Source organism: Oryctolagus cuniculus, chromosome 1, assembly GCF_964237555.1.
Source record: "Oryctolagus cuniculus chromosome 1, mOryCun1.1, whole genome shotgun sequence".
In the NCBI taxonomy this organism is placed as follows: domain Eukaryota; kingdom Metazoa; phylum Chordata; class Mammalia; order Lagomorpha; family Leporidae; genus Oryctolagus; species Oryctolagus cuniculus.
Window position 1 is genome coordinate 8,277,565 of NC_091432.1, and position 23,027 is coordinate 8,300,591.

Here is a 23,027-nt window from a genome sequence, read left to right on the forward strand (position 1 = left end):
AGCTTTATTTTTTCCTCCTTATTTAGCTCTTCTTTGGGTCGATTCTTGGGAATGCCTTAAAATTGTGTGGTTTTCAGGAAAGTATCATCATCCTTTACTCTCCTCGAATCTTTTGTGCTGGTAAAAGAAATCCAACAAAAACAAAGTCAAGAAACAAAGAAATACAGAATAACTGCACATATCTCACAAATATCCCAACAAACCAACTTCCTGTAGACATAGTGGCATTCTGCAAAGAAGCTTGTCCATACTCTAGTCCCATAATTCTTACTAAATCACTGAACAGGTTTATATCCATTAGGAGAACTGAGTTTCTTTCCCATTTTTATCAAGCATCATTGGGTTGATGGATGATAAAACCGGCATGATGAGAGTGAAGCATTTCAGTTTTAGTAAGTTTATGAGAAAACCTTAGGAGTGTGTCATCCTTGTAAGGGTAGAGAGCATGAACCATTCATAATGAGACTACTTTTGGCTATTTCATCACTAACCCTACTCGTCTAGAATGGTCTCTGTGACCTAGAGAACCTCACAACCTCACAAAGAATCTGACACCTCTGTGGATGGGGCAAGGCTGCCAGTGAATTCAAGGACATGGAGACAAACAACCCTGGTCTGAGCCCACTTGGACAAAACCGTAAAGGGTCATTCCTTTCCCCATGGCAGTGCTATTGACACAGCTGCTCCCCACTCTGGTGACAGCTACAGGATTTACTCACTCCTTTTCCACATCCTGAATGGTGTTAGGAAGAGGTTGATTCCTGGTTTCCGGAAGGCCAAACACAATCAGGCCAGAAAGGATGGGGAAGACTCCATAGATGATCCAGGGCAGGTGGGGCGAATACACCACTAAGGTCATCAGGAGGGGCGCTAGTACTGCCCCAATTCTTGAGGACACATTATGGATTCCTGCAACTGTTGACCTTTGTGTGCAAATAACAATACAGAGAAAATTTTGTAGAGATATGTACATGCAACATCTTATTTATCAACTTGATTTTATATTGTGTGAAACTGAAACAATTATTATATACCCAGCAAGCCCTTATTAGTGATATTTGCTTCTCTTTCTCCCTGTTTGATTTTTGATTTTGGCAATTGCTTGAAAATTCTATTTTATCATTATTGAGGTAGACGTCAATGTAGCACCAATTTGTAGAGTGGTTTACAAGGTTAGTGAAATGATGCATTGTTGGACATAGCACATTTTCTGGTATAAACTTAGTTTTAATAATTATTGGTTATTAGTTGTTGCATTCATTTGTATCACCATTTATTCCTCTGACATCTAAACCTTTCAGTTTGATTCCTACAGTTAGGACCTAGTGAAGGTGTGGAGCTAATGAACTGAGACTGTGAAAATCTGAGGGTGGGCGAGAGAACTCATGGAGTACACAAACTCGCTAACCTTGGCAACCCGGTGGGAGATTGCAGAGAAATTTGAGACCACACTTAGGGCTGCATAGACCCTTTGTGTGGTCCTTGGGTAGAGCAGACGAATAACCACAGGGGCCGGATTTCATACATCGACTACCTTCAATTCCACTAGCTGTGTGGAATTACTTCCCTTTGAGTCAAAAAAAATGAGAGAGAGTGAGTTAGAGAGAGAGAGAGAGAGAGAATAACCTAGTGAGTCACCTTTGGCACAACCTTAACCCTGAAGAACCAAACAGAGCTCTCTGGCAACACCCATCACAACCTCTAAATATCCATCAAAAGCAGACAGTCCACATAATCCAGAGTCATAGTATAATGAGAAAAACCACTACAGCAAAGAAACCAAAGAATATTGCCACAATACCAAGCAACAAATGAAGAAACTGAGGAAACAAGAATAAGGAAGACACTATGACACCCCCAAATGCAATACACACCCCAATTCAAGATTATGAAGATGATGAGATAGAAGAAATGCAAGAAGCAGATCTCAAAAAATTGATAATATTAAGAAATTCTCAAAAACAAATTCTTGAACTACAGAAACCCTTACTGGACAGGATAGAAAATCTCTCTCGTGAAAATGAAATATTAAGGAGGAATCAAAATGAAATGAAGCAAGTAGTAGAACATGAAACGGTGCTGGTGAACAGAAATCATAATGAAATGAAGAATTCAATAGATCAAATTACAAACACATTAGAGAGCCCTAAAGACAGAATGAGTGAAGCAGAAGAGAGAATATCGGACTTAGAAGACAAAGAACAGGAAAGTATACAGTCAAATCAAGAAAAGAAGAGGAAATTAGAAATCTAAAAAATATTGTCAGGAATCTACAAGATACTATTAAAAAAAACCAACATTCGGGTTCTAGGAGTTCCTGAAGGCATGGAGAGAGAGAAAGGATTAGAAGGCCTTTTTAGTGAGATACTAGCAGAGAACTTTCCGGGTTTGGAGAAGGACAGAGAAATCCTAGTACAGGAAGCTCACAGAACCCTTAATAAACATGACCAAAAGAGATCCTCACCATGACACGTTGTAATCAAACTCACCACAGTGAAACATAAAGAAAAGATTCTAAAATGTGCAAGAGAGAAATTTCAGATTACTCTCAGAGGATCTCCAATCAGACTCATAGCTGACTTCTCATCAGAAACCCTACAAGCTAGGAGAGAATGGCGAGATACAGCCCAGGTACTAAGAGAGAAAAACTGCCAACCCAGAATATTATATCCTGCAAAGTTCTCATTTGTGAATGAAGGTGAAATAAAGACCTTTCATAGCAAACAGAAATTGAAAGACTTTGTGGCCACTCATCCAGCCCTACAAAAAATGCTTAAAGATGTGCTACACACAGAAACCCAGAAACACAGCCATCAATATGAAAGAAGGTAAAGGAAGAAAACCTACCAGAAAAAGATCATAGGAAGCTCAAATCATATACTAGAAAATATCTTTGGGAAAACGGCAGGGCGAAGTTACTACTTATCAATAAATATCTATTATTCTAGAAAAGTCTCATTTGGAAAGCAGACATATGGCCTTCTAATACTTATACCTGCATATTGTAGGGATGAGTTCTGCATTTTGGACTGCAAAAGTAGCAGTGGCAGCAGAAACAGCACCAGTTCCCACAGTTGCTAAAATCACACGTAGAGTCTGCATTTCTGGAGAGAGGAGGACCAAGGAGAGTCAGACAATATAGGATAAAGAAATCTGTCAACCTCCCTATAGACATGGAACAATTCTGCTGGAGGGTTGGTGGGGGGTGGTTTCAGGTATGACCTAAAATATACAAACCGCACATCCCAGAAGTTATGGAATGGTTGCTACATGGATGACTGTGGACTGCAGAATGTCATAGCTTAAACAACGATTGAAACGATTTCAGTTAGTTGCCTTAAGTCTTCCTCCATGATGGAGTAACTTTATTTCTTAATTTTCCTATGCACTTTCTTTAAGACATAGATGCATGTTCAGATAATAAATGTATATACCATTATTACAGGTCACTTATTATTATATGTTATCTATAATACAGATATTAGATATATAAACTGTATATAACTGGAAAGGTAATAACTGGAATGAACAGTGTGGGAAACCATTTTTGATATAGACAGGTATTCTATCAAATAGTAACAAACAGATTGTGTTTATTTAGAGTGGATATTTTGAAGAGACAGCGTTCTAGAATAATAGTTCAGGAGAGAATTAGGTCTCCTATTTGGAAATAGGCAATGTGATGCTGGGAAACACTAATACTAAAATTTCAAAAAGGAACTTATAACATTCAATAAAAATAATCAAAAGGACCTTAAACAATGGAGAAGGCTTTCTATTACTCGGCAAATTTGCATGAGGTGGAATGAAGCCCATCAGTCTGGACCACAGAACACAAAACAGTTTAATCAATTGAACCAGATGAGACTCTCTTGTTGTTCCTGCCATACAGTTATCTGATTGAAGGCAGGGATTTTTATTTCACTGTAGTCAAAGAAATTCTCCTAAAATTCTTTTGCATTTATGGTGACTCAAATGGCAACTTAAAAAAAATGACTATGAAAGAGTGAGTGAGATGCCAAGCAGGAAAGCCTTAACACTGGAAGAGTCCCAGACAGAAGCGATGAGAGCACTGTGTGCGTGTTTGGGGATACAACAGCAAGACCGACCCCTTCCTTGTATATTACAGCATGATTAGCCAACAGTCTGTGCTGTAACTGGTAGAGAAGCGGCTCTGTGTAGTCAATACTGGTGTCCAGGTTCATCCTGCATGTCATGAAGACACCTGTGTATCTGAGCCACCCCTTGCTGACACTGGCTTGGCTGGAGCCTAAGACATGCCAATGATTTTTTATCAGGAGCAGTTTCAAGCTGTCTTGTTAACTTCAAGCAAGCCTGCACCTCTCAATGCCAATGGTTTTATTTTGGCAACATATAAACCCACATAATTCCTGAGGACTGAGGGAAGCCAATTCCTTCCCCCAAACTCCTGCCTCTCTCACCTTTGAACAAAAAGGTGTTGACCAGAATGCAAAGTCCTGCCAGGAAGGAAAACAACGACTGACTGATCCGACGATCCATGTATTTAGTTATCAAAAGGATAATACATCTGGATATGAATGTGACAGCTCCAAAGAGGATCTGGAACATGAAGATACTGCTCCCCAGTTCCTGTAGGTTGAGTATCAAACCGTAAAAGGGTATAGTGGTTCCCAGCCTGAAGTGATTAAAGTAATAAAGACCAATTTAATAAGGCTTAGAGCTTAAGGAATATAATTTACAATTTTGAAGACAAAACCTATACTTGAAGAAAATATTGTCCAAGTAGCTGAAATCAATGTAACAGAAAAAATTTTGTACTGCATCATATCATATTTCTCCTTAAGACAATGATTTACGTATAAAATTATGGTGAAACATGACTTCAAAATAAGCTGTTTGTTGCAGGTTGTGCCGAGGGCACAGGAGAGAGGTACCTAAGGTACCCAAACTCCAGTAAAAGGTATTGAAACTATTGTATAGAAAAATATGCAATCTGAGTTCATCACTCCATTTGACATTATAAGGAACTGAACAAAAATAGGGTTAAATGCTGGAAATCAGGGAGTGTTTATTTATTTATGTTTGCAGCATCTTGTGAGATTCTCTTCTCTGCTCCTCCGTGTGGAAACCTTCACATTAATCCTTATGTGTGAGGCTGCAAGGACTCTTACAGGTAAGAGTTTTCCGTGTGTATTGAAGGATATAGAGACCTGATAGTTTTAAGCAACCTAAGAGCTATTACCACTGAACTTCTAATCTAAAGTGTCAGAATTGAGATAAGGAGAGTGGCAGCTAAGTGCACTTCCAGTAATATATGGCAAGGACCTATGGATTTGTTCATAGATCAGAGTCCTGGCCTTGAGTCATTTGAATTGCTGTATGGGAGGAAGGAAGAAGACAAAGGTGTTGGGGTGAGGCAATTGCTGTACACAATACACAGGCAAATCTGCAGGGCATAGAGAGAAATGTGTGTGCAGCAGTCAGAGGAAAATGCATTTCTTATATCACAAGAAATGGAGAGAACGGCTAAATGACATTTGGAGGCCTTTAAAAATCCATACAAAAGTGTCCAGGGAAGGAATCTGTTTTGATCATCTATTTGCCTGGGGTCCTATATTTAGCACTGGTTAGTTCTTTGTTTACCATTAGCTCTTCTCGTTTTCCTGACTGAGTATATAGAATGTAGAAATCTGGCCCACAGACCAGAAGTGTGGAAATAAATTCCAATATGATGAAATAGAGCAGTGTATTATAGAACATCTTAGTCCCTTTGAATGATTTGGTGTATATATAGATCATTACAAAGTAACTTTGGAAAATATATTTTGGCTGGAGCCACAGCTCACTAGGCTAATCCTCCGCCTGCAGCGCCGTCACCCTGGGTTCTAACCCGGTTGCTCCTCTTCCAGTCCAGCTCTCTGCTGTGGCCAGGGAGTGTAGTGGAGGATGGCCCAGTTCCTTGGGTCCTGCACCCACATGGGAAACCAGGATGAAGCACTTGGCTCCTGGCTTTGGATTGGCCCAGCATGCCGACTATAGCGGCCATTTGGGGGGTGAACCAATGGAAAAAGGAAGACCTTTCTCTCTGTCTCTGTCTTTCACTGTCTGACTCTGACTTTCAAAAAAATAGAAAATATATTTCAAAATATTTGTATTTACTAAAATAGAATATATTTTGGGTTATTAAAACAGTCTTCAATAAACCAGAGCCAAAGTGTAAAGGAATAGAAATATATACAAATGAACAACAACCAGATTGCCTATAGATGTTTGGAAACAAATCACATTTATATAAAACCTGTTAGTTGCTCCTCTTGCAGTCCAGCAGTCTGCTGTGGCCCACAAGTGCAGTGGAAGATGGCTCAAGTGCCCTGCACCCACATGGGAGACCAGGAGGAAGCACCTGGCTCCTGGCTTCGGATCAGCACAGAGCAACCAATAGAATAAATAAAGGGGAGAGTGATCCAACATGGGAAGTGAGATACTCAGCAGACTCATAGAATGGCAGATGTCCTGAACAGCACTCTGGCCTCAGAATCAGCCCTAAAGGCATTCCGATCTTGCTGAAATGCCCATGAGAGTATTTCAGGCATGGAAAGCCAAGACACTCTGGCAAAAACAAAGAGGACCTAAATGAAAGATCTCTGTGAGTGAGATCCCAGTGGAAAGAACAGGTCTTCAAAGAAGGAGGTACCTTTCTCTGAATGGAGGAGAGAACCTCCACTTTGACTATGACCTTGTCTAAACAAGATAAGAGTCGGGGAACTCAAAAGGCTTCCATAGCCTTGGAAACTCATGACTGGAGCATAGGGAGATTACTGATGCCATAAACAGGAGTGTCAATTTGTAAAGTCAACAACAGGAGTCACTGTGCACTTACTCCTCATGTAGGATCTCTGTCCTTAATGTGCTGTACATTGAGACTTAATGCTATAACGAGTACTCAAACAGTATATTTCACTTTGTGTTTCTATGGGGGTGCAAACTGTTGAAATCTTTACTTAATGTATACTAAACTGATCTTCTGTAAAAAAAAAAAATTATCAATTCCCAACTTGACTCTCACTGGGATTAAACATGACAATAGGTCTGATCTGATTTCATCATCATTTAAAAAATCATCTATTATTTTTCACTTTATGTTTCTGTGTGGGAGCAAACTGTTGAAATCTTTACTTAATGTATGCTAAACTGATCTTCTGTATATAAAGATAATCGAAAATGAATCTTGATGTGAATGGAAGGGGAGAGGGAGTGGGAAAGGGGAGGGTTGCGGGTTGGAGGGACGTTATGGGGGGGAAGCCATTGTAATCCATAAGCTGTACTTTGGAAATTTATATTCATTAAATAAAAGTTTAAAAAAATACCCTGGATAAAAAAAAGAAAAATGGAAGGAAGACCTTTCTCTCTTTCTCTTACTGTCTAACTCTGCCTGTCAAAAAAAAAAACATGAAATACACTCAGTATCTCTAAGCATCAAGGAAATGTAAATCAAAATCACAATGAAGTTTCACATCACCCCAATTAGGATGGTTATCATCTCCAAATCAAAAAAATAACAAATGTTGGTGAGGATGTGGGGAAAAGGTACCCTAACCCACTGTTGGTAGTAATGTAATCTGGTATAAATATTAGGGAAGAAATCTGAAAATAGATCCACCATTTGAAAAGTGATCTGTACCCGCATGTGTGTTGCAACTCAATTCACAATTGGTAAGATATAGAATCAATGTATCCACAAAGAAAATATGATACACACACACACAAACACACACACACACACTGTGGAATACTACTTAAGCAAAAAAAAAAAAGAAGTCCTGTCTTTACCTACAAAATGGAGCAATTAGAAGCCATTATGCTTACTGAAATAATCCAGTGCAAAAAAAAAAAGACAAATATCATATGTTGTCTCTGATATGTGGCTGTTAATATAGAATGCCAAAAATGTGTTGGAATGAAATGCATATCTTATAATATGGTTGTTGTTTTAGCCCTTGTGTATACTCCTGTGGAACTGTGGTCTTCCTACTTTTTACTTGGTGAATATTATGATTAGTGTTAAATTAAGCCTGTGATTACTGATTGGACTGAAGTTAGGTTTTTGTATTAAGAAAAAAATAGGAAGGAGCAAGGGGATTCAGGGAGGGAGCTGAGCAGGGAGGGAATTTGGATATCTTCTTAGAAAGTACCTATGAAATATGTGAAATATGTTCTCTTTACATTAATAGAAATAAAAATGATAAAAATTTAATCAAAACACATCCTTTAATTTCCAGACTGAGATAAGACATTTAGAATGTGTTTATAAATATTATATTTAGAATATATTTAAATAAAGAACCAAAAATTTGAGAACCTTGAAAACGCACAAAGGTAAGGCAACATAAGGAATTCTTCATGACCATCACCCAGTGTAACTCACCTCAGGAAGCTCAGGTAGAGAATCCTCATGCGCAGTTTGGGTGCCTGGAACACCTCGACCACGGATGGTTTGGTTGAGGCTTTGTCCATCTCCTCCTTCATGGTGGACCTCACAAACTTTGACAACAAAAACAACAACAAGCGTTTATGAGATGTCAATGAGTGTAGTGGTGAGTGCTGGAAGATGAGATAGATCCAGAGTTCACTATACTCATGGACCCTTCTGTCTAGGGGGACGTGGGCAGTCAATAATCTACCTCTTGTGTGGAAAGTTCCAAAAGGTGTAGTGGGAAATGGGAACTCAGATGAATTGCATAGGAATAAGCCTGCTAAAAATTGAGCTTAGGAAGGGCAGAAAATCATAAAATAAATCCCATTAACTAAAACTATGAAAAATACCCAGAAAATTTTCAACCAAGGATCAGAAATGTTTTTCACAGTGTAAAAGATGACACATTCATTAAAAAAATTGAAGAAGACACAAATATGTGGAAATACTTCCCATATTCATGGACTTGAAGAATTAATGCTCCTGTTATCAAAATATCCATACTACCTAATATGATTACAGATCAAAAGAATTGCCACCCAAATTCAGATGCCATTCTTTGGAGAACAAAAAAAGCCAGAGTTCATATGGAAGCATAAGAGTTCTGGAATAGCCAAAGCAATTTTGAGCAATAAAGAACAAAGCTTAAGGCACCACAATTCCTGATTTAATGAGCTAATACAGAGCTTAAGTAAAATTATATAAAATGGATATATAGACCATAGAACAGAATCAAGATCCCAGAAATGAATTCATGCATCAACAGCCTGTTGATTTGCAAAATGCACAAAATGCATGCATGTGTCAGTGGTTTTTTTTTTCTTTCTGAAAACTACATCCACTTCATCATTTGGATCCAAGACATCTTTGTCTAAGTATGATAGGCATGTAGCCTCCCATCATTAATGGAGTGCAGAGTTAAAGGCAGTGAAAAGTGCAGGGAATATGTTGATACAGTGTGACCTTGGCTTAGGCAAGTTCTATGAGAGGCGAACTTTACTAACACCAAAAGAGTTAGTTCTAGGGCTTCAAAAATTGGCTTAGAATTTATCCCTGAACTTAACATGTGACTTACTGTGTCAGAAAAAATTGGTCCACAAGCACGAAATTAAAGTACCATAGTAGAAATAAATTCTGGTGTTCTGTTGTGCAGTTGCAACTATAGGTAAGGATAATATATTACATAAAAGTGCTTCAAATGGCTTGTGAAAAAGAAATTAAAAGATAAATTATTTTGATGAAAAAACTTTGGAAATCCATGCATAGTTTTTCCAGCATACACGTTTTCTATGAGCTCTTTGAAGACCTTTGATATGAATGAATTTCAATTTTTTTACTCAAATAACTATACTCAATTCCATTTTCTATAAAATGTTTGAAGTTCAATCATGCATTTCCCAAAAAATAAAAGGCAGAGATTAAGAATTTAATGTTTTTATAACAAAATAATGATAAAGCTTTGAGGAAATAGATAAGATCATGGTGACTTGAGCAATATACAATCTATACATGTATTGAAACTTCTAATGATGCCCCATTAATATGTGCAGTTATGCTTCACTTTAGAAATTAACACTTCTATTTCATGGAAGTTATCTACAATTTACCCAAAGCATCATATGTCATCATGAAATGTATGTAAAACAGAAGAAAGTAATTATTATTTCACAAAATGATACTAGAGCTAGACTATTTCCCATATCTGTTGCTCATTGGAGTGTGCTATTGTGATTCAATTACTAAAAATTTCACTGATGATGAACAAGGTTGGGTTAGTGGTGGGACAGATGCACTGGCATGCATGTTGATCTAGGATTTTTGAAATTTCAAGAAAAATAATAATTAATAGAATTTAGCATTAAATGGCAATAATAAGGTACCATCAATTCCAGAGATTAAACTCTGACATCAAGATTGGAATGGGGGTGTACACTAGTGGTTAAGATGCCTGTGTCCTACATCAGTGTACCTGGGTTTGATTCCTAGCACTGGCTCATTCTCCTGTATTCAGCTTTCTGTTAATGCAGATTCCAGAGGGTCAATGGTGATGGCTAATGTAATTGGATTCATGACACACACTTGGTAGACCTGGATTGATTTGTGGACTCTTGGTCTCATGGCCATCCCAGCCCAGGCTGATGAAGGCGCTGGCGAATGTATGAACAGATAAAAGCTCTCTGTAGGCTATCTTTTGTGGCATCCCCCCCTTATATAAACAAGAATATTACTAGTATTAAGGTTTACATATTTTTTTACAGGCAGAGTGGACAGTGAGAGAGAGACAGAGAGAAAGGTCTTCCTTTGCCGTTGGTTCACCCTCCAATGGCCGCTGCTGCCGGCGCACTGCGGCCGGCGCACTGCGGCCGGCGCACTGCACAGATCTGAAGGCAGGAACCAGGTGCTTCTCCTGGTCTCCCATGGGGTGCAGGGCCCTAGCACTTGGGTCATCCTCCACTGCACTCCCTGGCCACAGCAGAGAGCTGGCCTGGAAGAGGGGCAACTGGGACAGAATCCGGCGCCCCGACCGGGACTAGAACCCGGTGTGCCGGCGCCGCAAGGCGGAGGATTAGCCTAGTGAGCCGCGGCGCTGGCCTTGCTTTGTAGAATTTTAATCAAGCAGACTGTTAGTGTAGGAGAAAGGGTTAATGCTTTATGCAAGGTTGAGCTGTTTATGGAAAAGAATTAAAAGGCAACAGGCTCCCTGGTATATACTTCCCACTAGAATAAAGATAAATGTTATTAAAGCTTTAATTCAATATATGCTACAAATACTACAATGGTTAGGATGTCAAAACTGTAGAATATCTAAGTGAACCTTTAAATAAGTACAATAAAGAAGTTAAAGAATTACAGAAAGAACTGCAAAGAGGGGATACATTTTAAAAAGGGCCTGCTTTGAACTTGGGGCTTCTAATAAAGATTAGATTAGGAAGGTACTATCCTAGCTTGTGTAGCCAATTTCTGCAAAGCTGGATAGCACTCCAGGCCTTGGCTTGTGTGGGCAGCCTGTTATCTTGTACCTGTCTGTGATTGTAACCCATGCTCTGAATATGCCCTTGAAAATCAAAGAAATTGTAATTAGAAAAAAAATGGACAACAGACTTGTTAGTGTGAGAAAAAAAGAATCATTATTTAACTTATGATATAAAGTCTGGTGCTCGAGAGCCAGAGCCATGCCATCAGCCTTGCTGTGAGTGTGTCTCTCGTTTCTTCGAGTGCTGACACCTCTCACACCTTGGGGGCCGTGGACTGGCTGGAGCTGGTCTCTGGCACAAAAGTGCTGTAGTTAGAGAACTGCACATAAGTGGTCTCATCCTCATTGGGGCATCATTTAAATGTTAAGATTATAGACTTTGAATATAAGCAATAATGATATCAGTTTTTCCTGGACAATGGGCAAGTGGCAATTTATCATGTGAGGGAAATGGACTCATTGGATCAGAGGGAGGAACTTTGTTTTTTCCTTGAAGAACATTTTATTCTACAAGGCATTGCTTTCTTTCATGGTTGATATGGGACATTTATCAGCTGCACAGCTACCAATCAGTTTCTGTGATGTTGCAATGCCTTTCTTTTACATTTTAAAAGCTAACTCATAATCCTTTCCTAACCCATTAAGCTAGAGTGAATTCTATCTTGTGTCCTATCAAAATTACTAGTATATAATCTTAACACCTGTTCTATACAATTAATTATTAATTTTGTGTCCAATTATAAGATGGAAGTTACTGATTTCAGTGACTCTGAATTATGCACCTACTAGTATCTATTACCCAGCTGGTGTACTGTAGCTAAATAAATGTTTTTATATGAGTCAGTGAGCAAGCACATGGATGAGTCACATCAAGATTTGGCTTCCAGAGATGAGGAAGGAAACTTCAAAAAGAGAAATCCTGCTCAGAATTCTTTCTGCATATTTGGAGAATATAAATACCATCATCTACCCTACTGCCATATCCACATTATGTAGATCACCACGTGGCTTATAGGTAGTACATTAGAAATTTTTAATGAATTACTGAATAAATATATGAAAGTCAAAAGTATGCTTTTAATGTCATCTTCTGTATGAAACACAATCCTTTGTTTTATAGGCTCTGATTATTCTAAAGGGGACTAAAGTGGGAAATGAATTTTTTTTCAATATTTCCTACTACATGTCCAAGGTATGGATATTTAGCTGTTGATTCAAACTACCATGTGCACTTATGCCCAGGAATCACAACATCTATGTTCCAATTTTATGTGCACGTATGCCAATGAATTGCAATATCTCTGTTCAAATTCTTAGCAACAGGAAAGATCAATTTTTTTCAGTGACCCCTCTATAAAATTATGAATCCATAGGGAAACAAGATAGAGATGCATTACCCCACTCACAAAATTTATTTTTAGCCTGCATTCCCTCAGAAACCCAGATGAGGGTGATTGTTAGTTCATGGGTTTTATCCCAGTACTTAGCTCCCCTTTCCAGATCACCTCAAGGGTCAGGATCTCTCCAGCACTCTCTTTTCCATTGATGTGTGCAACTCTTCTAAGTGCCTTGGTGCCCTCAGCTAGCTGATTGGTGGTAATCAGCCACCGAGCAGACTCCACCAGCCTCCTGTTGAAAGAACACAGCAAAGGTTCAGTTAGCACTCAGTTGCTTTATTGTCACTTAACCCTAACTTGAGGTTCCTTTCTGCTTCCATAGAATACTAACATAAATTCTAGCAGTGTAGCTTAATCAATGTGCCTTCTCCACTGTACTGGTCTACCTAAGGATAGTGATTCAAGCATTTGCGACATGTTTTGCTGCTTGCCCAGTGCATTAGCAGGGAGTTGGATTGGAACTGGAGTCCCTGGACTTGTACTGGTGATCATGTGGATTTCTGGCTTTGCAGGCAGTGGCTTATCCCACTGAACCACAAAGCTGGCACCAGGACCAACTTTTCTTTTACTTTTTCTTTTTTTTTAACAGGCAGAATGGACAGTGAGAGAGAGAGAGAGACAGAGAGAAAGGTCTTCCTTTACCGTTGGTTCACCCTCCAATGGCCGCCGCGGCCAGCGCACTGTGGCCAGCGCACCACGCTGATCCAAAGGCAGAAGCCAGGTGCTTCTCCTGGTCTCCCATGGGGTGCAGGGCCCAAGCACTTGGGCCATCCTCCACTGCACTCCCTGGCCACAGCAGAGAGCTGGCCTGGAAGAGGGGCAACTGGGACAGAATCCGGCGCCCCGACCGGGACTAGAACCCGGTGTGCCAGCGCCGCAAGGCGGAGGATTAGCCTAGTGAGCCACGGCACTGGCCGAGGACCAACTTTTCAACATATGATGTTTTATTTTCATTAATTTCAAGGAAATTTTTAAATTTTCTATTAATTTTTTCAGTTATCCATTGTTCATTGATGCTGTTTATATTCCTGTAGTTGCATAATTTCTGCAGCTGCTTTTGTGTTGATTTGCAGTTGTAGTGAATATACACATGATATGATTTTGATTCATTAAGAATTCTTCAGATAAATTTTGTGGTCCATAGTCTAATCAAGGAAGGTTCCATTTGTTGACGAAAAAAATGTAGATTCTCCAGTTGTAGAAAGGAATGTTCTGTAAATATATTAAATCAATTTGGTCAATAGTTTCTATAAGTTCTGTGATTTCTTCATTGATTTTTTTTGTCTGGATGATCTGTCCTTGATGAATGTGTGGTGTTACAGTCCCACAGTATTAATGTATTGGAGCTTATATCTCCCTTTAGATATAATATCATGTGTTTTATATAAAACAAAATGCTCAGGCATATTTGCATTTACAGTTACAACGATCACATCTTGTTGACTTGCTCTCTTTTTCTTGTCTAATGGCTGGGTAAACAACACAACAGAAAGATCATCCACCCAGACCAAGTGGGATTTATACTACTATGCAGGGATGCTTCAACGTTCACAAATCAAACAATGTGATACACCACATTAACAAACTGCAGAAGAAAACCCAGATGATTATCTCAATAGATGCAGAGAAAGCATTTGATAAAATACAACATTCTTTCATGATGAAAACTCTAAGCAAATTGGGTATAGAAGGAACATTCCTCAATATAATCAAAGCAATCTATGAAAAACCCACAAACAGCATCCTGTTGAATGGGGAAAAGTTGGAAACATTTCCACTGAGATCCAGTACTAGACAGGGATGCCCACTCTCACCACTGCTATTCAATATAGTTCTGGAAGTTTTAGCCAGAGCCATTAGGCAAGAAAAAGAAGTGAAAGGGATACAAATTGGGAAGGGAGAATTCAAGCTATCCCTCTTTGCAGGTGATATGATTCTTTATTTAGGGAATCCAAAGAACTCTACTAAGAGACTATTGGAACTCATAGAAGAGTTTGGCAAAGTAGCAGGATATAAAATCAGTGCACAAAAATCAACAGCCTGTGTATACACAGGCAATACCATGGCTGAGAAAGAACTTCTAAGATCAATCCCATCCACAATAGCTACAAAAACAATCAAATACCTTGGATTAAAGTTAACCAAGGATGTCAAAGATCTCTTCGATGAGAATTACAAAATCTTAAAGAAGGAAATAGAAGAGGATACAAAAAAATGGAAAAATCTTCCATGCTCATGGATTGGAAGAATCAATATCATCAAAATGTCCATGTTCCCAAAATCAGTGTATAGATTCAATGCAATAACAATCAAAATACCAAAGACATTCTTCTCAGATCTGGAAAAAAATGATGCTGAAGTTCATATGGAGGCACAGGAGAACTTGAATAGCTAAAGCAACTCTGTACAACAAATACACTGCCAGAGGCATCACTATACCAGATTTCAGGACATACTACAGGGCAGTTGTAATCAAAACAGCATGGTACTGGTACAGAAACAGATGGATAGACCAATGGAACAGAATTGAAACACCAGAAATCATCCAAACATCTACAGCCAACTTATATTTGATCAAGGATCTAAAACTAATTCCTGGAGCAAGGACAGTCTATTCAACAAATGGTGCTGGGAAAACTGGATTTCCACATGTAGAAGCATGAAGCAAGACCCCTTACCTTACACCTTAGACAAAAATCCACAAACATGGAATAAAGATCTAAATCTATGACCCAACACCATATAATCTAAAAGTTGTGCTTTGAAATTCATATTTATCAAGTAAAATTTGAAAAAATAGAAAAAAATAATTTAAAAAAGAATTTAGCAAAAAAAAAAAAAACAGGTAAACCTGTGATGCAATGTTTATTGCTTCCTATGCAGTATAATTAGCTTTTAGTATTGTTGTTTGCAGAACAATAAATACATTCATCACATAGTTAGTGTGGTAGATGATCCAAGTAGAATTATAAGAAATTATTGGTAAATGTAAAAAACAAATGTTTCCAAATTCCTGTACTCTTGGTTTCTTAAAAATATTGAGAGAACAGTGGGGAGACTTGGGACGTCCAGGGCTCCGAGTCCACACATCGGCGCTGGAAGGGGAGCGGACCTGCATGGAGAGCGTGGGAGCCCACAGTTTGGGACACCAGCGGCAGACTCAACACACCAGCGCTGGAACGCGAGGTGAGCCGAACCTCAATAGCCCAAGACAACGGCAGGCAAGCGGAGAGAGGAGACTAGAGGGAACGACCCCCGGGGGGCGGGGGGGGAAACTTCACCAGGCTAACTGGAAGAGAGAGACAGGAAAAAAAAAAAAAAACAGGTGACTGGTACGGACACGGGTTTCTCTCTCTCCGCTCACCTCTCAAGGGCGAGCAAGACAAACAGCAGGCGCCATCTTGGACATACGTCATAAGCAGAGCGACCTCAGGTCTGCACCGGCCCTGAGCCTAGCAGAAAAACCTGACTCTGGGTGGGGCGAATTAACAGGAGATTAGGACCTAGTAAATTTGTGGTGCTACTGAACTGAGACTGTGAAAAAAGAGACGGTGGGGGAGAGAACTCACGGAATTCACGTGAGCACTCTCCAGAGACGCTACAATTCCGTAACTTTGGCAACCCAGTGGGAGACTGAAGGAGAATTTGAGCCCACTCTGAGGGCAGAACAGATTCCCTGTGTGGTCCTTGGGAAAGAGCTTCCAATCTCTGGCTCCTGTGGGTATATCATTTGCCTGCTAACTACCTCCAACTTTGTTCAGCTGTGCAGAATAACTTCCCTTTTGAATCAAAAAAAAAAAAAGAAAGAGAGAGAGAGAGGTTTACCACACCTAACCTGGGAGTGTCACCTTCAGCACACCAAACAGAGCTCTCAGGCCACACCCATCTCAAGCCCTAAGGCTCCATCAAAAACAGATAGTCCACTTAATCTAGAGTCATAGTATAACAAGAAAAAGCACCACAGTGAAGAAACCAAATATCTCCAATATGACAAATAACAAATGCAAAAACCAAGGTAATAAAAACAAGGAAGTCACCATGAAGCCCTCAAATGAAAAAGACACCGCAATTCAAGATTATGAGGATGATGACATAGAAGAAATGCAAGAAGCAGATCTCAAAAAATTGATAAGAACATTAAGAAGTTCTCAAAAACAAATTCTTGAACTACAGAAATCCTTAATGGACAAGATAGAAAATCTCTCTCGTGAAAATGAAATATTAAGGAGGAATCAAAATGAAATGAAACAACTAGCACAACAGGAAACTGGGATAGTGACTGAAGTGAAGAATTCAATAGATCAAATGAAAAACACAATAGAGAGCCTTACAAACAGAAAGGGTGAAGCAGAAGAGAGAATATCGGACTTAGAAGACAGAGAACAGGAAAGGATACAGTCAGAACAAGGAAAAGAAGAGGAAATTAGTAATCTAAAACATATTGTCGGGAATCTTCAGGATACTATTAAAAAAACCAACATTCGGGTTCTAGGAGTTCCTGAAGGCATGGAGAGGGAGAAAGGATTAGAAGGCCTTTTTAGTGAGATATTAGCAGAAAATTTCCCAGGTTTGGAGAAGGACAGAGAAATCCTAGTACAGGAAGCTCACAGAACCCTTAATAAACACGACCAAAAGAGATCCTCACCAAGACATGTTGTAATTAAACTCTCCACAGTGAAACATAAAGAAAAGATCCTAAAATGTGCAAGAGAGAAACGTCAGATTACTCTCAGAGGATCTCCAATCAGACTCACAGCTGACTTCTCATCAGAAACTCTACAAGCTAGGAGGGAATGGCGAGATATAGCCCAGGTACTAAGAGAGAACAACTGCCAGCCCAGAATATTATATCCTGCAAAGCTATCATTTGTGAATGAAGGTGAAATAAAGACTTTTCATAGCAAACAGAAATTGAAAGAATTTGTTGCCACTTGTCCAGCCCTGCAAAAGATGCTTAAAGATGTGTTACACACAGAAACACAGAAACACGGTCATCAATATGAAAGAAGGTAAAGGAAGGAAACCAAGGAAGGAAACCTCACAGCAAAAGATCACAGCGAATTCAAAGCATATATTAGAACTTATCTTTGGCAAATGGCAGGGCAAAGTTACCACTTATCATTAGTGATAAGTGAATGTGAATGGCCTGAACTGTCCAGTTAAAAGACACCGATTGGCTGATTGGGTTAAGGAACAAAACCCATCTATTTGCTGCTTACAAGAAACTCATCTTTCCAACAAAGATCCATACAGACTGAAAGTGAAAGGCTGGAAAAAGATATTCCATGCCAACAGAAATGAAAAAAGAGCAGGCGTAGCCTTCTTAATATCAGACAACATAAACTTTACCACAAAAACCGTTAAGAGAGATAAAGAGGGACACTACATAATGCTTAAGGGATCAATTCAACAGCTAGATATAACAATTATCAATGTATATGCACCTAACGACAGGGCACCGGTTTATCTAAAAGATTTGTTAACGGACTTAAAGGGAGACTTAGACCCCAATACAATAGTACTGGGGGACTTCAATACTCCACTCTCAGAAATAGACAGATCAATAGGACAGAAGATCAACAAGGATACAGTAGATTTAAATGACACTATAGCCCAAATGGATCTAACAGATATATACAGAACTTTCAATCCTACAGCTAAAGATTTTACATTCTTCTCAGCAGTACATGGAACCTTCTCTAGGATTGACCACATACTAGGCCATAAAGCAAGTCTCAGCAAATTCAAAAGAATTAGAATCATACCATGCAGCTTCTCAGACCATAAAGGAATGAAGTTGGAAATTAGCAACTCAGGAATCCCTAGAGCATACGCAAACACATGGAGATTGAACAACATGCTCCTGAATGAACAATGGGTCATAGAAGAAATTAAGAGAAATCAAAAACTTTCTGGAAGTAAATGAGGATAACAGCACAACATACCAAAACTTATGGGATACGGCAAAAGCCGTGTTAAGAGGAAAGTTTATATCAATAGGTGCCTACATCAAGAAATTGGAAAGGCACCAAATAGATGAGCTTTCAATTCACCTCATGGATCTAGAAAACCTACAGCAAACCAGACCCAAATCTAGTAGGAGAAGAGAAATAATTAAAATCAGAGAAGAAATCAACAGGAGTGAATCAAGAAAAACATTCCAAAAAATCAGCCAAACGAGGAGCTGGTTTTTGAAAAAATAAACAAAATTGACACCCCATTGGCCCAACTAACTAAAAAAAGAAGAGTAAAGACACAAATCAATAAAATCAGAGATGAAAAAGGAAATGTAACAACAGACACCACAGAAATAAAAAGAATCATCAGAAATTACTACAAGGACTTGTATGCCAGCAAACAGGGAAACCTATCAGAAATGGATAGATTCCTGGACACATGCAACCTACCTAAATTGAACCAGGAAGACATCGAAAACCTAAACAGACCCATAACCGAGACAGAAATTGAAACAGTAATAAAGGCCCTCCCAACAAAGAAAAGCCCAGGACCAGATGGATTCACTGCTGAATTCTACCAGACATTTAAAGAAGAACTGACTCCAATTCTTCTCAAACTATTCAGAACAATCGAAGAAGAGGGAATCCTCCCAAATTCTTTCTATGAAGCCAGCATCACCTTAATTCCTAAGCCGGAAAAAGATGCAGCACTGAAAGAGAATTACAGACCAATATCCCTGATGAACATAGATGCACAAATCCTCAATAAAATTCTGGCCAATAGAATGCAACAACACATCAGAAAGATCATCCACCCAGACCAAGTGGGATGTATCCCTGGTATGCAGGGATGGTTTAATGTGCGCAAGACAATCAATGTGATACACCACATTAACAGACTGCAGAAGAAAAACCATATGATTATCTCAATAGATGCCGAGAAGCATTTGATAAAATACAACACCCGTTCATGATGAAAACTCTAAGCAAACTGGGTTTGGAAGGAACATTCCTCAATACAATCAAAGCAATCTATGAAAAACCCACAGCCAACATCCTATTGAATGGGGAAAAGTTGGAAGCATTTCCACTGAGATCTGATACCAGACAGGGATGTCCACTCTCACCACTGCTATTCAATATAGTTCTGGAGGTTCTAGCCAGAGCTATTAGGCAAGAAAAAGAAATTAAAGGGATACAAATTGGGAAGGAAGAACTCAAACTATCCCTCTTTGCAGATGACATGATTCTTTATTTAGGGGACCCAAAGAACTCTACCAAGAGACTGTTGGAACTCATAGAAGATTTTGGCAAAGTAGCAGGGTATAAAATCAATGCACAAAAATCAACAGCCTTTGTATACACAGACAATGCCATGGCTGAGGATGAACTTCTAAGATCAATCCCATTCACAATAGCTACAAAAACAATCAAATACCTTGGAATAAACTTAACCAAGGACGTTAAAGATCTCTACGATGAGAATTACAAAATCTTAAAGAAAGAAATAGAAGAGGATACCAAGAAATGGAAAAATCTTCCATGCTCATGGATTGGAAGAATCAATATCATCAAAATGTCCATGTTCCCAAAAGCAATTTATAAATTCAATGCAAAACCAATCAAGATACCGAAGACCTTCTTCTCAGATCTGGAAAAATTGGTGCTGAAATTTATATGGAGGCACAAGAGACCTCGAATAGCTAAAGCAATCTTGTACAACAAAAACAAAGCCGGAGGCATCATAATACCAGATTTCAGGACATACTACAGGGCAGTTGTAATCAAAACAGCATGATACTGGTACAGAAACAGATGGACAGACCAATGGAACAGAATTGAAACACCAGAAATCAACCCAAACATATACAGCCAACTTATATTTGATCAAGGATCTAAAACTAATTCCTGGAGCAAGGACAGTCTATTCAATAAATGGTGCTGGGAAAACTGGATTTCCACATGCAGAATCATGAAGCAAGACCCCTACCTTACACCTTACACAAAAAATCCACTCAACATGGATTAAAGACCTAAATCTACGAGCTGACACCATCAAGTTACTAGAGAACATTGGAGAAACCCTTCAAGATATTGGCACAGGCAAAGAGTTTCTGGAAAAGACCCGGGAGGCACAGGCAGTCAAAGCCAAAATCAACTATTGGGATTGCATCAAATTCAGAAGTTTCTGTACCGCAAAAGAAACAGTCAGGAGAGTGAAGAGACAACCGACAGAATGGGAAAAAATATTTGCAAACTATGCAACAGATAAAGGGTTAATAACCAGAATCTACAAAGAGATCAAGAAACTCCACAAAAACAAAACCAACAACCAATTAAGAGATGGGCCAAGGACCTCAATAGACATTTTTCAAAAGATGAAATCCAAGTGGCCAACAGGCACATGAAAAATGTTCAAGGTCATTAGCAATCAGGGAAATGCAAATCAAAACCACAATGAGGTTTCACCTCACCCCGGTTAGAATGGCTCACATGCAGAAATCTACCAACAACAGATGCTGGCGAGGATGTGGGGAGAAAGGGACACTAACCCACTGTTGGTGGGAATGCAAACTGGTCAAGCCACTATGGAAGTCAGTCTGGAGATTCCTCAGAAACCTGAAGATAACCCTACCGTTCGACCCAGCCATCCCACTCCTTGGAATTTACCCAAAGGAATTTAAATTGGCAAACAAAAAAGCGGTCTGCAGCCTAATGTTTATTGCAGCTCAATTCACAATAGCTAAGACCTGGAACCAACCTAAATGCCCATCAACGGTAGACTGGATAAAGAAATTATGGGATATGTACTCTTTAGAATACTATACCGCAGTAAGAAACAATGAAATCCAGTCATTTGCAACAAAATGGAGGAATCTGGAACACATCATGCTGAGTGAAATAAGCCAGTCCCAAAGGGACAAATACCATATGTTCTCCCTGATCGGTGACAACTGACTGAACACCAAAAAGGAAACCTCCTGAAGTGAAATGGACACTATGAAAAACGGTGACTTGATCAGCATAGCCCTGACTGTTAAAGAACAACTTAATACATTATCCCTCTTAGTAGTTTTTTTGTATGTTCTACTTAATATGACTGATTTAATTCTGTAATTAATACACAGTTATTCTTAAGTGTTAAAAATTAACTGAAATGTGATCCCTGTTAAACATAAGAGTAGGAATAAGAGAGGGAAGAGATGTATAATTTGGGACATGCTCAAGCTGACTTGCCCCAAATGGTAGAGTTAGAAACATACCAGGGGTTTCCAATTCAATCCCATCAAGGTGGCATGTACCAATGCCATCTCACTAGTCCAAGTGATCAATTTCAGTTCACAATTGATCATAATGAAAGGACTAAGAGTCAAAGGGAACACATAAACAAGTCTAGTATCTGCTAATACTAACCGATAGAATAAATAAAGGGGTGAGTGATCCAACATGAGAAGTGAGATACTCAGCAGACTCATAGAATGGCAGATGTCCTAAATAGCACTCTGGCCTCAGAATCAGCCCTAAAGGCATTCGGATCTGGCTGAAAAGCCCATGAGAGTATTTCAGGCATGGAAAGCCAAGACACTCTGGCAAAAGATCTCTGTGAGTGAGATCCCAGTGGAAAGAACAGGTCTTCAAAGAAGGAGGTACCTTTCTCTGAATGGAGGAGAGAACCTCCACTTTGACTATGACCTTGTCTAAACAAGATAAGAATCGGAGAACTCAGAGGGCTTCCATAGCCTTGCAAACTCATGACTGGTGCATAGGGAGATTACTGATGCCATAAACAGGAGTGTCAATTTGTAAAGTCAACAACAGGAGTCACTGTGCACTTACTCCTCATGTAGGATCTCTGTCCTTAATGTGCTGTGTATTGAGATTTAATGCTATAATGAGTACTCAAACAATATATTTCACTTTATGTTTCTATGGGGGTGCAAACTGTTGAAATCTTTACTTAATGCATACTAAACTGATCCTCTGTAAAAAAAAAAAAGAAATTATCAATTCCCAACTTGACTCTCACTGGGATTAAACATGACAATAGGTCTGATCTGATTTCATCATCATTTAAAAAAAATCATCTATTATTTTTCACTTTATGTTTCTGTGTGGGAGCAAACTGTTGAAATCCTTACTTAATGTATACTAAACTGATCTTCTGTATATTAAGATAATCGAAAATGAATCTTGATGTGAATGGAAGGGGAGAGGGAGTGGGAAAGGGGAGGGTAGTGGGTGGG

At 39.1% G+C, this 23,027-nt stretch overlaps 1 protein-coding gene across 1 annotated transcript in view; it reads right to left on the minus strand.

Moving 5' to 3' along the window:
- Positions 1-715: 715 nt before the first annotated feature.
- LOC100345537 (steroid transmembrane transporter SLC22A24-like) overlaps positions 716-23,027 on the minus strand; it is a 33,049-nt gene continuing 10,737 nt past the window's right edge. Inside the window, exons 5-9 of the mRNA XM_051833201.2 lie at positions 12,935-13,058; positions 8,408-8,523; positions 4,443-4,657; positions 2,996-3,104; positions 716-923 (exon numbers count right to left, since the gene is read on the minus strand). Of these exons, the coding sequence (XP_051689161.2) occupies positions 716-923; positions 2,996-3,104; positions 4,443-4,657; positions 8,408-8,523; positions 12,935-13,058 (772 nt within the window). The remainder of the gene's footprint in view (positions 924-2,995; positions 3,105-4,442; positions 4,658-8,407; positions 8,524-12,934; positions 13,059-23,027) is intronic.